General features: G+C 44.9%; 2 protein-coding genes and 1 long non-coding RNA gene across 4 annotated transcripts in view; 2 read left to right on the forward strand and 1 right to left on the reverse strand.

Annotated features, from left to right (window-relative positions):
• LOC124186657 (semaphorin-1A) overlaps positions 1-7613 on the forward strand; it is a 26670-nt gene extending 19057 nt beyond the window's left edge. Inside the window, exon 10 of the mRNA XM_046578532.1 lies at positions 7476-7613. Coding sequence (XP_046434488.1) covers positions 7476-7581 — 106 coding nt within the window. The 3' untranslated portion in view covers positions 7582-7613. The remainder of the gene's footprint in view (positions 1-7475) is intronic.
• LOC124186666 lies at positions 1372-6580 on the forward strand. The gene is made up of 4 exons (XR_006871708.1): positions 1372-4585; positions 5239-5380; positions 5441-6019; positions 6467-6580. It is a non-coding gene; the product is annotated as an uncharacterized LOC124186666 (long non-coding RNA).
• Positions 6760-18184, reverse strand: part of LOC124186658 (kin of IRRE-like protein 2) — a 23569-nt gene continuing 12144 nt past the window's right edge. The window contains exons 2-12 of one of the 2 annotated variants that reach the window (XM_046578534.1): positions 15068-15195; positions 12991-13174; positions 12088-12223; positions 11680-11888; positions 10496-10774; positions 10298-10406; positions 10056-10242; positions 9838-9976; positions 9514-9704; positions 9182-9318; positions 6760-9093 (exon numbers count right to left, since the gene is read on the reverse strand). In XM_046578534.1, the coding sequence (XP_046434490.1) occupies positions 8760-9093; positions 9182-9318; positions 9514-9704; positions 9838-9976; positions 10056-10242; positions 10298-10406; positions 10496-10774; positions 11680-11888; positions 12088-12223; positions 12991-13174; positions 15068-15195 (2033 nt within the window). In that variant the 3' untranslated portion in view covers positions 6760-8759. The remainder of the gene's footprint in view (positions 9094-9181; positions 9319-9513; positions 9705-9837; positions 9977-10055; positions 10243-10297; positions 10407-10495; positions 10775-11679; positions 11889-12087; positions 12224-12990; positions 13175-15067; positions 15196-18184) is intronic. The other variant, XM_046578535.1, reaches the window with a different exon arrangement.

Below are 18184 nucleotides of genomic sequence, written 5' to 3' on the forward strand. Positions count from 1 at the left end.
CACACATAAATCCAATTCACGCATACGTATTAAACTTGTATAATATTACTTACATTCATTAAGTATGTATCAATAATTTGCCCGAGATTGTCGAACGGTATCTATAATTATTAAAATTAAATTTATACCTATATAATTATATTATACCTTAAACACATACCTTCACATATATACATATAAATGTAGTTTGAAAATTCGTTAATTGGTGAATAGTCGCCGTTGTCGAAGCTACGGGTACAGATTTTAGAATTTTCTAGGCAGTTAGCGCGTAGGTACTATACATAGCTATCATATATGAAAATTTCAACATATATATACAATATATACATACACGCGTATATGTACATATACATTATATATATATGTAGGTACCCGAGGTATCGTAGATGCGTAGATTTGAAGGAAGAAATTGAAAATATGGAAAAACGAGAAAAGAGATGCAAAAAAAAAACAAGAACAATTTCAAAATTCAACGCTTACCTCGCTCCAACATTTCGATTGGAGCCAGGTCACTCTAGTTTACTGCAGTACGAATTAATTACCCAGCGACAAGGCGTCTTTTCGTATGATAAAAAATACATCACATATACATATAATTCATCATGCGCCGTCCTCCCCACCCCGCGTTTAGATTTTATCGTTAGCGAAAAGGTAGACACATATTTAAAACGCATACACGAGACAGTAAATAGACTGCGGGAACTTCGGCAAAGCTTATTTTGTTTTGCTGTGTTTTATTTTTATTTTTATTTCGTGGAGTATCGGTTTCTTTTTTTTTTTATCATCTTTTCATTCCCTCTAAATCCTGACCATGGTAAAGAGAACTTCTTTCGCGTGTCTAATTCCATGTATATATAAATAGTATAATGCGAAAATTTTAACTCGCACTCCTTGTCAATTTGGGACACAACAAATAAAATGGGAGGTATTTTTGACGGTCGGTCGGGCTATTTCTCTCTCTCTATCTCTATCTCTGTATCTCTCTCTCTCTCTCTCTCTCTTTCTTTCCACTCTGTTCTTTCTCTTCTCTCACTTTTGACGGAAGCGCAGATCAGCCGGAATTCCTTGACATGTAAAAATAGATGAATAATAATTAATTAATTAACCAATTAATTAATAATCCTTAACGATAACACTAAAGATATTAATAATACGATAACGATAAAAAAGAATTATAACGTCACGAACAAAATAGTGTATGGTGTAATGATAATTAGTGAAACGATATTAAGCGAAGATTTAAAAAAGAATTATATAGCATATATTTCTGACGACGATAAAATAAAGAATAGTAATAATCAAGAGCATGAACCCGTAACAAATATATATACATATATATATATATATGTATATATATATATATATATGTATATGTATAAATATATTAGCTTCTTCCTAATACAGTGCCGTTCACGCTATTTTTTACTGCAAAATAATAGATTAGGCTTATAACGTAGTACTTCTGGCCCAGCATAACGTTGCGTTCGCACAACACGGTGGCGCCAGGCAAGTTGGTCAGCCCTTTAATTTCAGAATAACAATCTGAAATGTAATTCTGGCTGCTGCTTAAATACCCTGACAAATATTCCCGATAGTTTGGTTTTTTTTTCTCTACTCTGAAGATAACATAATGTTAGTTTTGTCAGTCGTAGGTTATACATTGGATTGAAAGAAAAGAGGATAAAGAATGTAGTTAAATTATTGTCAGCTCGCAAGGATATGAAACGATATTGAATTCCTTCTATTGTTGGTTAGTTTCGTTTTGATAGATATTTTCTGATTTCGTTGAAAAAGACGCATCGCATCGTCATGGTCATATACAAATATTGCGCTTTATGCAGCGGCAACTCAGCATAAAAGGTTAATGAAATAATAATAACAATAATAATAATAATAATAATAATAATATAAATAGTAATGAGTAATTAAAAATCTTATACTATTAACACACATACATATTATCGATAATTATGTAAGATAAAACAGCTATACACTATTTATAACGTGTATAAGCGTGAGAAAACAGAGAGAAATGGAGCGTGAGCATAGAAGGGGGACAAATCCAGAGAAAGAGAGTGAGCTAGATGTAGAATAGACGTGCATGGTGTGCAGGCTCTAGGCTGACAATGAAGTAGAGATGCGGCGTCTGATGATGAAGAAAAAATGAAAATAAAAAAAATTTAGCAAAAGTAAAAAATGACATAAAAGAAAAAAAATACGACAACAAAACGAACGTTATAATATGTACATCAAAAATGATAAAAGTACACAGTATAAATATCATGAGGCGATATGAAGAGTCGAATTTGAAATATAAAAAACAGAATGTACAGTAGCGCAGGCTGATAGTAGTGAAGGCATGCTGCGAACAGGGCGCAGTTTTAATATTGATATATTCATAGTAATAGCAGTATGTCATATTATACATATTGAACAAACAATTATCTACACGTAAGAAGAGAGGCAGAAGGGTGGAAATGACTATTACCTTCCCCAATCGTCATACTTTACCTTATTTTTTCTCTTTCTTTTCATCTCTCATCTCTTTTTTTCCCCTTAATTCTTTCTCTTTATTCTCTCTCTCTCTCTCTCTCTCTCTCACTCTCTCTCTCTCTCTCTGTTCTATAAAATTCTCTCATTTCCATTTTTTTGAAAACTGCATCGCAACGCACGAATACATGAAAAAATAAAAGAAAAATATATGTATATAATCAAACACACAATATCAGGATGAATTATTAAAAACTATATCGTTAATCCCGCGCTCTGAGGCATTAACGAAGAATGGAAATTTCTTAAAGATTTGTCATCGCGCGCGGACGCGTAACAACGACGGTGATGATAATAATTCGTTTCTATTCTTCCAGTCCTCCTCCTCCCTGTCTCCCGCATCGTCCCCGAAAAAATTGGCGAAGCAGAATTCCAAATTCGTTCGTTATATTCCGTGACACGCTTAATAATTTTTCTTTCGCTTTCTTAAAAGGTGCTCGTTTCGATCCGAATCTTCGGTGTTTATATTATAGGGAGGTGAAAAAGTATGGAGAAAGGGTTGGGAGGGTTAGGGGTAGGGGGAGGAGGTGTGGTATGAGGTGGTAAACACGAGGAAGAGAACAGTTTTTTGAAAAGTTGAAAAAAACGTCACACTTATAGCCAGCAGACTGCTGTTCATAGTGCCCTGTTATAGGGGGTTCCCCGGGCGGAAGGGCGAAGACGCGTCTCGTGCAGCGATTCGTTTCTAAACGTAATTTTCATTCATCGATCAGGTGCCTGTTTTACGCGACACTTAATTCGTAAGATTGTAATATTTTCAAATGCAGGCGGGAAATCGGGACGACCTTCTCACTTCATCGTTAATATATTATAACAACATTGGAATATAGGTACAGATAGGTGACGATGTATAATAGGTACATACCTATCACAAGTTGATTAACCAGGCACCTTCTAAAGATTTGAAAACTGTTTTCGCCCTCCGTCCACCGGACCCTAATCTATTTTTCAGAATACGCTATTTGTGATTAATACAATATATCTATATACATATATTAATATACATATACGTAGACATTATATGTATATAGATATGTATGAATAATATTTAAACAAATAATTAATAATAATAATAAAAATGAATATAAAACCACAAAAATACCTAGTACTGTATTGTTTATTATGAACATTATTCTATTGATTATTATTTATCACGTTAATAATATTAATAATAATAATAATGACAGTAATAATAATAATACTTATAGTAACATAAATAATAATAATTACCGCATTGAATACCATCATTATATATATATATATAAAATATATTATATATATATATATATTTAGTATTATTAGAGAGTGAGGCTGCTACAATTACAATAATAATGAATTCCGTACGTTATGTACATTAGTAATGATTCATTTGACATCATATACATATTATGTGTATATATATGTATATATTACATATATACATATTATATATATATATATATGCATGAAATATACCGTCGTACAGCTGCGTTACCATAATGTCAATTTATTTTATTCAGTACACCTATATATATTATACTTATATATAATATAAATATAATAGGTATAATAAAACGTCGAACCGACTGCGTATAACTTATACATGTAATAGCGAAGCCTCTAACTCAAGAATTTTACATGTATTTTTCTTTCACAATTCGTTGCTAATTATCCTTGGAACGTTATTTATTGTAAAGTTATCACAGTTACTTTTTCCATGACAATTGGTTCTTGTTTTTTTTTTTTTTTTCTTTTTTCTTCTATCTTCATAAAACAAATTGTACTAATACGTTGTTTTGTATATCATAGTAGGCATATAGATTGTACCATGAAATTATTAAGTAAAAATAAATTTGATTAGGTAATACTTAACTATTATATGTCGTCAACCTACGACGTCAAATCCGTCTGATCTGCATACTGGATCACCCTTCACGGAACGCACAGGGACTACAGGAGAAAGATTTTCATACACGATATATGTAGAAGGTATATTTCATCGCCCACGAAGATGTGAGAGAAAAAAAACTGAAACACTGCCAAATCTCACAATCAGGTACACGGATGCAATTTTATTATCCCCGCATACCAACCCTTGACAATCGATAATATTCGCGGTGCGCCTAACGCCAGGCAATTCGATTTACGATACCTGTTGGTGGCTAGAAATTTTTCGCTAGCTGCAACAGGTGATGCGTGGTTGGTTGCCGTCGTTCGGGCGAAGTTCTGCATTTTTTTTCTTCAACGTTTATATGTGTGTACTTACATAATGCATTGTTGTTAAATTTTACAGACATCTTACAACTGCTTGTTGGCTCGTTCGCCACGGCGATGAGAATCAACGTCGTGTTCGACGGAATTATCATAACCGACCGCGAATCAATTGAGTGTGAAAACTTTTTCACCGACCGCTGACTTCGCTTTCGCGTCAGCGAAATCTTCGATGGTCCATTTTTTTTTTCTTTTTTTTTTTTTTTTTTATCGACTCAGTCCGTGGTAAGGTTACTGCTTTTTCCAACTTAGGTATTCCTGTTCGAAATTTTAATTCCTTTCCCGCGGTTCAGATTAACAATAGTATATAGCGAAATTTCACAGCGAACTGTACAGATCTAACTCCAACTATGTACTTCAGTCATTTTAGATATTGTATATATTTTTAGCTTTTAATTCATTCGATCAATAATTGAAGAAGGTTGTTGTCTTTCTCAGATTCCACCCCATGATCCGTATATGGAGAAAATACGACCTACACAGGAGCATGAATTCATCCAGTTTGTTCATTACCAGCATAAATCACCATCGGGTAATTCGCCCCCGTTCTCTCGACCCAGAGTTGCAGGAAGCTTACAAGGTAATTGAGGTAATCTTCCAGGCAATCCACTCGCCCCAACAATGAGGCAATTTGTTTCAGAGGAAGAGTGCGCCAGGCGGTGGGTTGAAGTATACACATGTACACCTGCATGAAAAGGCCTCGCTTGAACGTAACACGTTATATTTAATCGTATAACAGTGATGAATCGATGCAGGCTGAGAAGCTTTGAGGCGCCGAGCTGTTTTTCTCTCCGCATAATTGAGAGAAAAGCTGCCGAGTACAAAAAGCATTTCGTATAAAGAATACGAAGCGACGTATCACAGCTGCTAACCGTGAAATTCCGGACGCGTCATTCTTTACTGCGGTGAATTGCAAATCGGTCCTGAATCACCGTGCGACGATGAAAAAGAAAGAAAGAAAAAAAGAAAAATCAAACCACCGTCCATTCCGCTTTCGGCTGTAAAAATCGGCAAGGCCGTCAGGGACACGTCCAGGAACACGCAGTTTTTTTTTACGACGGAAATTTACCGCCGTCGAAAATCTGCCGCGTAGCATCGAGGCCGTGAGATGGCAAAGTCGAAATTAGGGTGGAGAGCGTTCTGGAACCCGGAGTCGCAGGAAGTACACCGAAACTTGCGGAAATTTTTCACCAACGGTTTTGCCTCCACTGCGCCGATCGTAAGTTCCCTCTATGTATCCTGTATATCCTTGTACAACTGATAGTACGATCGTGTTTCCGTTCTGTACGTGTACGCGATATTTTACATACACAGGGATGGATATTTATTTCTTTTACCTCGAGTAACGCGCGGCTCAAACCCGTCGGGTATACTTATACCGCAGGCAACTTGTAACATATGCAACGGGTCGATATGTAGGTACATACCTGTGCCCACGACGCGTGAGTTAGATTGTGAAAGCTGGCGTGTCCTGAACACGTTTTTTATTGTTTTTATTTCATTTTATTCCGGTCATTTTTTTTTTTTTTTTTCTCAATCGTTAAAAAGCTACACACCTTTTGACTCAAAGCCTGCTTTTGAACGCCTTTTCTAATACACACAGAGCCCTTATTTTCAATTCAAACAATGTGAAGCATTGGTAATGTTTTTTCTTTCCCCCTTACAGTTGTATTGCAGGTTCGAAAATTGGACAAGGATGCGGGATCGTGATACGAGGGGTTGAAGTTTTGCGACGGAAATTAAACGCGACGATAGCAACATCGCCTGAGGATACCTCGGATCGTCACGAATCCTTTGGGATAAAGGAGGAGGGTGCGGACGAGGCGAGGATCCTTTTTCGGGGGCTGCGCCAGCAGCCCGAGGGCTTACATGCGGGTTCAGATACGACGGAGACGAGGCTTTCGCACCGCCGGATGAAACCACGACGCGTGAGGGACGCGTGAATCTTCTCGGAATCCAAGCCCAGCCTCCGGTAGATCGTGCGGCAGATATAGTTTTTGACGGAGAAGAGAAATATGTGCGGAGAGAGAAGTGCGTGGGCAGGAAATCCGTGCTTTCGAACGATGCCTGCGGATGCGGATCATCCCCCAACGATTTGCTGCGGGCTTGGATTCCACCTGTGGCAGCTAGGGTGGAATTCCCGCTGCGGAATCGACTCGGAATCAGGCGGTCACACGTAAGTGTTTGAACAGGAGATAAATTCATCGGTATAAGACTGATTTTCATTTCTGCTTATTTATTTCATTCTGTTTCTCGTTCTTGACATTTTTTTTTTTTTCCATCTGAATATTTTCACGCGAACTCACGAGGCAAGCCAGCATCATCGTGCTTGTGGCGGAAAATACGTTACTTAAATACGTCAAGTTACGATTCAACTTTATTTATTTATTTATTTATTTTTGTTTTGGACGTAGAAAGCTACTCGTCTCGAATCAGGTGAGAAAAACGAGTGATCCGTTATCGTTTGATGGGAAATTGATAATCTGTTATGTATTCTGCGGAAATTTCAAACCCTACCTTGTTTTATCAAGCGATCAAGGGACGGTGATGTTTATTTTAATATGAATAAATAAATAATGTCAAGTTGGGAGATACGCTCAACGAGCAGATGGGATAGACAATTACAGGCATGGGTATGCTTTGACGGGATAGATGTTACGTTTTAGGATGTGCAGATATAATTTATTTCGTCATTTATTCTTAATCATTTCAATCTCACCATGCAATTCAACTGACAATAAACGTTCTTTCCGATTGCCAATATCGACAATACGGCAATGATAATCATAAATCTCTTATACCGAATACAATAGAAGACAAGAGATACATGGTAGAACATAATATCCAAGGAACGCGAGTCCAGCACCGCGTCCTGGGCTGTGGTTTTATCCATTAGCCTACAGGTACCGGTTGAAACACTGCGAGGTAAAGGATTCACTGAATCAATAATACCAACTCTTTACCTTTTCACCCACAGCCAAGTTTCATCACGTATTTACATTGCCACTCATGCTCGGAATGAATCGTCATTATACTTAGCTACGCGAATGATGTATGACTAAAAAGTTGTCACTTACGCATTCGATTCAAACCTCGTGCCTCATTCATTAGTCAGTGCAAATTTTTTTCCCAACACACAGGCGTGATGTCACTGTTCGTTTGTTGCAGCGTGACGCGCGTTATTTATAGATGGAAAAGTATAGTTTGCGTAATATGAGGAGAGATTAATATGTTTTCAAGAAAACGTGATGTTATAGTCTGGAAGATCGAGGAATCTTTGATCTCGCTTATAACGTATACCGACGTGTTCCGCGTATTCTATACCAGCGCTTGCCCCTGCATAATTACATTCCGTATATATTATACACGTATGCCGACGTACGTAGAAATGGTGGAAAATACGCGTGTCGATTCAAACTGGATCCGTCTTCTTTGCGACTTGACTCGTGTAACGTTTTCGTCCGACGGCATTGTAGTCAAAATAAAACGATGCATTAAAATGACAAAAAAAAAAAAGAAAAGATGAGAAATCATAAAAAAGAAAAAGAAAAAAAAATGAAATAAAAAGGACGAAGACCCCCGCGTCCCATCCAGGCACCGAGCCGTAAAAGAAGCAACGTTTTCATTTCGACAGCGTTGTAGCTGCTGCTTCCACCCTCACTCACTCACCCCCGCGATATCCTATCTCGCTATCTTTATACGGCCGTTGGATGACACGGGAGAAAAGATTCTCTCGGGCGCGAAAGCAAAAAGGAGTCAGGTAGATACGCAAATATAATACCCAGGATTAAAACGACCGCAAAAGGCGCTCGGTCGCAAGTCTAGCGCGTAACCCACCCCTGCACTCTGCCTCGCAGTACGCGATAGTGATCATCGACCGCGGTGAGACGACCGACTGACTTACTGACTGACTCACCGAGTGACTGACTGACATGACGTCTTATCAGAGTTGGAAAAATTTACCAAAGACTGGTCGTCGAGTCGTTGGTCGAAGTGTCCGGGTGCCTGGTCTGCAACTCGCACTGCGGACCGTGAAGGGGCTGTTTGACGTGATGTTGACGGTGGTGATGTCGCTGGTGCCGCTGCGGCTGCAGGGGCTGAGGCTGGGGATGAGGCTGGGGCTGGGGCTCGTGGTCGTAGCACTGCTGATAGTGGAGAGAAGACACGGGCTTCAGAGTGTGGGCCTGTAATTGTTTCTGGTGCGCGTACCGTTGCGTCGTGCGTTCCATAGTTTCTATGCCGAGCCTGGTGTCCTCGACCTCCCGGGCGCACTCCGACTGCTGCGGCTTCCCGCTGCAATCAGTCAATCAATCAATCAATCGAAACCGCGAATCGGGCCAATTCGACCGGGTCGCTCGCTCGTCTCGAATCTGGAACGTACCTGCAATGAACCTGCTGAAGTGCCGGCACCGTGTTCCGGGCAAAGCAGCAGTGCTCGGTTCGGAGGAAACACACGAAGCCCATTATCAGTATGGAGAGAACGGTGAAACCGGCAACGGCACCGATCACCAGAGGGATCTAGGCGGAGTAACGAGGAAATAAATTCACAGAATAAAGTGTTACAATTTAGGGTGGTCCTTAAGAAACCGGGGCATTGTTGAGATAAGAAGTTGAAAAATTTGGGGAATTATTTTTGAAATATATGGAGCCGGTCGCAATTAAAGAGTTACCTTTCTACGGACCACCCTGGTATTACATTACAGGGGTTCAAACCTGTCCCGGCTCGTTCACCCTGAGCATCAGGGTCCGGCGATCGCTGCCTCGGTCGTTCTCGACGGTGACGTTGTACAAGCGCTGATCCTCCTTGGCTGTGCTGGTTAGCTCGAGGATGGCGGCGTAGCAGTCCTCGGCGAAGGCGAGGGGCTCGAGGTCGAGGGCGCGGTATCGGGACTCAAGGACCTCGCCTGAAACGAGAGGTAATTCCCGCTGATTCGTAAAGCGACGTACCCCTGTCGAGTGATCGTCTGTACAGTCCGTGAGGGTTCGTTTATTGGGGGTGGGGCTGACATACTGTCCTGACTGACAACGGGTTCTAACCAGCGTGAAGGCGGATTCTTCCCCATTCCCAGGCGACGAGCCGCGGCCGCGGATCCGAGCACAGCCTTATCTCGAGTCGCGCCGGTCCTCCTTCCGTCGCTGAGACGATCGAGGTCTCGGAACGAGCCGGTCTCACCACCTGCGAACACCACGGAAGTCAGAGAACGCCGACTCGACGGAGCATCCGCACCCCGGATGCGCCGCGAATCCAAGCTTACCCTTGGCGCGCCGACGACCTGGAGGGAGACCGGGTCGCTCCTCGCTTCCCGGGTGTTGCCGTTTATCACGTTCAACGCCAGGCAGATGTACTGTCCCTGTTGATCGTAGGTTACGTTGTTCAGGAAGAACCGCTGCCCCTGCCCACGGACCTGCGGCTCTCGGCCGTCCGGAAACACCTGCAACCACCTGAACCCAAGGGTCTCGGTTATAAACGTCGATCGACTTCGGGGGTGGAACTGACCTGTATTCGGGCGGCGGCATCGCGTCCGCGTAACACTCGAAGGATGCTCCGGTGTAGAGAAGCGCCGTCGTCAGACGCTCGGGACCCACCGATGTGATCTTCGGCGGATCTGAACGAGAGACGTGCACGGAAATTGGAGATTGAGCCGCAGACTCCTGTATAGGCAAGATATCGCTGGCTACAGAGACGGAAACTCACAGTTTATGGATATCTGGAGGGACAGAGGGCTGCTCTCCCCAACCGAGTTCGCCGCCTCGCAGAAGTATCGCCCCGCGTGGCTCCGCTGAATCGGGGAGAGGATCAGGGTCTCGTCCCTGCTGACCACCTCGGTAGCTCCCCCGAGTCCCGTCGACCGCTTCCAGAGGATCGAGGCGGGCGGATTCGCGTTGGCGACGCATCGAACGGCCAGCCGGTCCCTGTCTTCCTCCAGGTGGACGCCGCCTCCCGGTGCTCCGACCAAACGGGTCTCCGGGGCGTCTGCGGAATTGGCCGCAAAATATGCCGGAATGGGTTTGAAATTTGGGAAGGCATCTCGAGCAGAAATTTAGCGCCGAAATTTTACCCTACCGAGGTTTACGTGAACCTACTTTAAAGAAAACTGAAGCTAGAAATCGTACGTTCACCCCCTGAGTTACGAAAATTTAAGGGCAAATCCTACGTCGGATCTCCGACTCTGAAAAATTAAAGTATCAAACCCTACTTTGACCCTCTTAGTAGACGATTGAACCTATTTTCACGCTATTCAATCTTCGGCTCCTCCGTTGGACCTGTTACTCCTCATATACAATACATGGATATATTATTACAGCGACATTCAAGCGTTGACAATGAATAATCCTAGGGCTATTTCGATATAACTTTCATAAGTTTCGGTAACATTTGAAAATCAAGTATCGCATTTCAAGTGTATTCATTCAACATTCTCACGAATACAGAAATGACTGTATATTTATATTTATATTATATTTTGACCGATTGAATGTACAGAAAATACGATTAAACGCGTGTGTAAACCGACCCCTATTTATTGGGATTTTAATTTGATTTCACACGTTTCAATCGTATTTTTTGTATTTCTACCACAATCGATCAGAATCGACGGACCTTTATCAGCGGGTTAGGATTTTGAGCGTTGAACGAGGGTTTCAAACGAGCAGGTTTAACCCTGCCTCTGGGGGATGAAACGAGGCTCCAAACATACCCTACTGTGAGCCTGAACTCGGTAAATCGATAAATTTCGGACATTTTTAGCGTGAAACTAGGGTCTGACATTGAATCGAAGTAAAACCTACTCTACTTTCTTGAAGCCCTACGCGGGGGGGTCCGTTGAAACAGGCGCTAAATTTCGACCGGGGATGTCACCCTGGGGCGACGCGACTTACAGCGTACGTCGAACCGCACCTCCGTCGCTAGGGTTGAACTCGGGTTGGCGTAGGCCGCGTGCTGCGCGACGCACCGTATCGGCTCACCGTAACGCGACCTCTCCGCCAAAACATCGACGACGCTGCGCGCCATCCACGTCCGAGGATTCTCCTTCTCCGTAGAGTTCACCTGCGGCCGCAGCGGCCGGATTTCCGTTTCGCCTAGGTACCTGGGACAGGAAGGGTGCGGAGCACCGTTCATTGCCTTCGTTGATTTGACGCGTTTGTGCGAATTTAATACCGCAACGATTGCACTCGACGACACCAATTCCGATCGAAGATCGGCTGGTTTCGCAATATTTATCCTCGAGTATCGAATGTATTCGTAAAGAGGGTGAGTGAGAAAGAAAAAAAGAACGTGATACAGACCATCGCAGCAATGCCGGGGGGTTCCCGTATCGGGAGGCACAGCTTAGGTGAGCGACTTCGCCGGCACGCGCCGTCACGTTGCTTCCTGGTAGAATCGTGATTTGTCCGTACTCGATGTCTGGCCGTTTCGGACTCACTGTGTAAATACAGATTTGCGTCGTTAGTCAGGGGGCGAGGGACGCACGACGTTCACCCTTTTCAGTCATAGTGGCAAGTATTCCTACCATCTTTGAAAACATATTTCTTTGCGATTTATTTGCCATTCCTGGGAGTGTACCAAAATTATTGCGATATAATGTAAGTTGTTATTGTTAGAAACAAATTGATAGAAAGAAATCGTGAAAATTGAAGGCATAATTCATTTCCGAGGAAGTTACCCTTCTACATATATACATGTTTTGCATAAATTATAAGTTCTTGGGATCGCTGATTGCGGATCTGATCTCGGATTGCTAAAATTATAAATGGCGGTTCCAATACGGTGGAGGAAAATTTTAAATTCGATCGAATCCGGAGAAAAAAATCTTTGGAGGGTTTTTTGGGGTCGCTAATTGGGAATATGAAATTAGATTTTGAAAATTCAGTACGGCGAATCCAATCAGCGACCGCGAATACCCCTGCGTAGAGTTTTTGACCGTATTCGATCGAATTTCAAATTTTCGTCCGCCATGTTGTATCCGCCATCTTGAATTTGTGAAATATGATTTTAGATTCGTGTTCATATAATACTATCTCGTTGTAAAAGTTGACTCGGCATAATAATGTCTGACTCAAAAGGTTCGTCCGCAGCGTTGCGTCGTCGCGGCCGAGGACTGACCGCGATAACGCGTTGCGTGTGAGTAATACGTGTATTATAATGGAACACGCATCTCATTCCCGATAGCAAGGACACGTAATGCATACCTCGTACTACGAGTCGCGCCGGGTCTGAGGTAAGCGCATCCTGTGCGGCAAAGTCGCTGAGCGTAACCTGGCACTGCCAAAGCCCGTCGTCGAAAGTTAAATCCGCGGAGCGAACCCAGAGGGAACAATCCCCCGCGTCGGGGGCGGCCGCCCACTCGTACTTCTTCATCAGCATTCCGATCAGCTGCGTGGAAAATATTCACCTCGTACGTCGTTGTGCGTGCACAGTTTAGGGTGGTCCTCGAAAAGTTCATTTTTGAGTTTCGACCAACGCGCTCCCCAAATCGGTTCCACGTAATTCGTAAATAACTCCTTAATTTTTTCAGATTGTTATCTCCACTCTGACTCGTGCTCCAAACAGGGTTTAATTTCCCCGTTAAACACTTTCAGGGACACACCAAATCTGCCCAACGGGTTTTGATGAAATTTGGTACAGGGGGGTTTCTTGGGTCGCTGATTATGAAGGTGAACTCGATTTGGGGGGCACGCCGGTCGATATTTAAAAAGGACCTTTTTAAGAACCTCCCTAATGAACATACGCAGACGATCTACCGCAGTAGACTGTACGATTAAACCTGCAGTCGGGTATTATTACATAGGTATACCTATTCGGAGGGAGTTTTTGAGAAGCTGAAAACGGGGCGAAAAATAGAGGTCTTTTCGCAAGTTGCGGGCTTCGCCCACCCTCCGTCGGCTCTGTTTAACCCCTGGCTCGTCTCAATCCGGCCCGTGTCGACGAGCCCTCCTCGAGGCGCTCGCCTCTGGAGAGGAGGGCACGACCAGTAATCAGCGTAATGCACCCGCGGCCGACACACGTCGAGCGCTAAGCGAGGCGGAGGCAGAAAAGCAAACCGCGCTTATACTCCGCAGGCTATACGCGTACGTCTGTATTATACCTACGCGGCGTTTTTTCTTCTTTTTGTTTTTCGCTTTGTATTCATTTTATTCTTATTGGTATAGGTATGGGTGCAGGTTGTATATCGTGTACGCGTGCAATATACTCGTATATGCGGATGTAATGATTATTTACGGAAAAGCTTACGCGGGCATCGTTCTTCACATCTGCGCACGAAAGAAAGAATTTTCGAATAAATAGAGAAAAACAAAAAAATGTAAAAAAAAAAAAGAAAACTCCGGTAGTCAGCGATGCCCGTCCGGGAGTTGAGCTGTGGAAGAGTATTTACACACCCGCGGTGCGACTCGATGCGGGTGAAATTCTAATCGAACGACGGCTCGGCCCATCCAACCGTGGCGAGAGTTCTTTTTCTTCGTTCTTCTTTCTTTCGTTCACGACCTCGCAGCGCGCGCCTTGATATTCCTTACTTTTTGCTTTACTTGATCTTTGGGCTCCGCGATCGCGGGCCAAGGATGAGGGGGTGAGGGGGGAAGGAAAGGACAGGAGAAGACGAGGGGCCTGAGAGCGCGAGGGTGATTTTACGTCGACGAAGTCCGCGGTTGGGGTTGGCTTTAATCTGAGCACCACGCAGCCACCGCGTTACCATTGCTTTTTTACTTTTCTCTCCCGTTTTTTTTTTTCTTTTCTTTTTTTTTAAGACCCTCGTTGGATTGTAATTTATGTAGCACGACGTCAGCGTCGGCTTGAAAAAGAGAGAAGGTGGCTAGAGGCGAGAGGTGGAAGGCGAAAACCCGCAGGGGGTACGATAATTGTATTTTTCAGATATAAAAGCTCCCGCTAAGAGAATCGCTCTAGATTTTCCCCCACCCTGGCTTACCTAACAACACAGCAGACTTGAAATACAGTCGCTCCCCGGAAAATTATCCGTGTTAAGAATCTGGTCTGCGGTTACATCTAGGTACCAGATACCGAATATGGGCGGCAATAAGAGCAACAAGTTTACGCGACGTTTACATCGGGCATGTGCACACATGTGCGTAATTCCAAGCGCATGTACGGTAGGTACATAGAGCGATTCTGATTCTAACGATCAAAGGAATCCCCGTCCCATGTTCGTCCTTTCGTTTTTCATACACCTACGTGTAACGTAGGTACACGCAAGCATTGCACGGAGAAAGGAAACGAGCTTCCGAGGTGTTTAATTGGCTCTGGCATACGAACCTTGTTGTCTTTCTGCCATATGCATTGTCCCCGCTTGTCGCGCACCCGGCACGAGAGCTTCGCGTCCTGGCCTGGGTTGACCTCCGTATACCCCGGCGTCTCCTCGAACTTTTGAATCCCGAGGCACCCTGCAACAATCACGTACGTACGCTTCAGCACACTCTTACGTACCCTATAAGGCGTATCATCACGCACGTACACAGGTAGTGTGAAACAACTCTAGAGGGGTTAACGAGTGCGCAGGCACGCAGCAACACGGCGACGAGGACGAGGACGAGGACGAGGACGATAACGCGATGTAGGGGCGCTCGGGGAGGCGAGACGAAACGAGCGAGCAAAGATTTTTCATTTAACTACGATTTCCCCGGCGAAAGACCCTCCCTCTCATCCCTCCGCCACTTTTTGCTGCACCTAGGCTTCTGAGCGATCGAGTTTGGCCGGCGTCGAAATATGGATGTGTTGATACAGCGTGTACGTACGTACGTACGTGGTGTCCTACACGTTGGTTTGTGTAATCCTATATCCTCGCCATGGGACCACCAATACGAGTATACGCTGAGAGGATTTTACCAAATTTTCTCACACGAATGTAGACGCGCCTATACGCGGGAACCGTGAGAAATTGGTTTTGTTCTCATTTGGACGGCTCGTCGCTGTAGCTAGATACACGTCTTATATGATACTGTGAGAATTCCCCGAGTCCCTTGCGAGAGTGAGGAAAATTGTTTCGCGGGTTCCGATTTTTCGGCATAGATACCATTTTTTCCCCCTATGCTCGACGCTCACTACGGAGATCTTCGAATCAAACTCGCATCGATAGGTGTTTATTTAATTCATTACCTATTATGTATAATTAACATGGTATGGAAGTCACATGGAACGGATACAGAAAATTCAGAAAGAACCAGCTTCTTACTTATGTAACTACGGAAAGAATAAAACCCCACGATATTCCGTACATACGGTTCCAGATTTACGTGTACTTTGCATAGAAACACAGAGAATTTTCCATCTTCCCGTAAAACCCATATGCGCATCTGTCTATCCGTGACACACGTGCGCTTCACATGTGCAGCGTATACCGCATCAGAGCAGGAGGTGGAAGATGTACGGTGTGCCGTGTATGTTTGAATCCATACATAATATACGCCCACACGTTTTCGCACACGTACCTACAAAGTGTGTATGGGGAAAAGGGGGGGGGGGGCGGAGGGAAAACGACGCCGACGACCACCACACGTACAAATAATGCAGAGGCAAAGCCACGTACGTTTTGCGTTTGACAAACGGGCTTCACCGGGTTAAATTTCTCCCTTTGTGCCACCTTTCCTCCCCCTCCCCCAGCCTAGGCTCGGCTCGGCTCGGCCCGGCTTCGGGTCTCCGGTCCAGCCGAGCCCGACCTCGCGACACGTCCGAAAACGTACCTACAACACGTGGATTAATCCGTTTGCACGATCAACATCAAACGGTAGCTGTGCCCTACTGGTCTCCACCCAGCGTTTGCCGAGGTTTACTGCCTCCCGGCGAGCCTGTCCGTCCGTTCGTCCGTTCGGCCGACCAACCACTCGCTTGCCTCACTGACCGAGGAAAGTTCGAAGCGTCCGACCCATAACGGCCGCTTCCACGTACCGCGCTCTCCGCATGATCGTACGTACGTATGTACGAGCATACGTGCGGCGTGTGCTCGGGGCCGGTCGGCTGGCCGATACGGTAAGTTGTCACTTAGGGGAAGGCGATAACTTTTAACGCCTCGCGAAGACGGATCGCCCGGCAGAGTCGCGTCTGGTGATCCGGCGATTATATGTGTCGTCGTCTGTCTACGCGGCGGGAGGAGGAGGAGGAGGAGGAGGAGAGGGTGGTCGGAAGGGCTGCAGAGATCGCTCGTGAAATATGTCTCGTAGACGATCATGCAGCCTCGTTGAAAAACCGTTCGATTGTGCGACTGGGAGATATCTGGTTCGAGGCGAGTAGGGTGAGGTTTTTTTTCCCCGGGTAGAGAGCCTAGGAGAACGAGAGAGCGAGAGACGGAGAGATGGAGAGAGCCGAGCCGCTGTATAGACGAAGAAAATAAAAACACGATATTAACGCACCGCCATCGTTGCAGCACCGCCGCTCCGTGCCGCTTTTAGCATTATTCCCCGACCGCGAGTAGGAACGGGGGGCCGGGGGCCTTGCACTCCGCCACCCCCACCCCCACCCGCCGGTCCGGGTTACCGTCCGCATCGCCGGGATTGTGCAAATGTGCGAACCTGTGTTTATGGTGGCGGTGGTCGCCCTCCACAGCCCGCACGGTCCTCTTCTCTCCTCTCCTCTCTGTGCGCGGGGTTTCACTCCCTCCCTCCCTCCCGTTGTGGGAGGAGGGTGGAAAAAGAGTAGGAGGAAAAATGCGGGAGCAACACGCCGTCGAGGGAGGAAACGAGAGGGAAAAAGAGGGACGGAGTAATAAAAAAAAAAAAACCTCTCCGAGGTGGGGAGTGCCGACGAGCAGCGGTGGCAGAGTCTGACGCTGTGTGTTGTGCCAAGCGGCTACGTGTGTGCGATGCTTTTGCGATCTATGTGCACGGGCGGATAGGAACATGTGTGCACGTATATTTCGGCCGCTCTACGTGTACGGTTATTATACACATAGCATGCACGTGCGGATACGGGAAAAGAGAGAAAGCGAGGATGGCGGAATGGGGTGGGGTGGGTTGGGCTGGGCTGGGCCGGGGGTGGAAAAGAGCTCGGGATAAAGGTGGGCGAGTGGCGGCGGTGGGCATGAGAGGAGAAGGCGGGCAGAGAGAGGTGGATTCTGGCCCCTTTTCTATTTTATTTGCTTTGCAGTCGCGAGGGACGACATTTTTCACAGAGCCGTGTGCTTTCAACTGTTATTTCAACAGAAATTCACCACCGGGTTACTATTGTCCCTCAGGATATTCGCGTGATTTCAAGGCTCCCCTTCGTCCTATCCTTCTTCCTTCTTTATTTCTCTCTTTCTATCCATACACCATTTTTTTCTTCTTCTCTTCAACCCTTCGCTCCTTCCGCCATACCTACACCTCCTTCGTTTTCGAATTTTTTCCCGCGCGAGTCGTTTCGCGCACTCGGTCATACGCCTTCTTATATCCGTGCCCGCGT

Source organism: Neodiprion fabricii, chromosome 7, assembly GCF_021155785.1.
Source record: "Neodiprion fabricii isolate iyNeoFabr1 chromosome 7, iyNeoFabr1.1, whole genome shotgun sequence".
Classification (NCBI taxonomy): domain Eukaryota; kingdom Metazoa; phylum Arthropoda; class Insecta; order Hymenoptera; family Diprionidae; genus Neodiprion; species Neodiprion fabricii.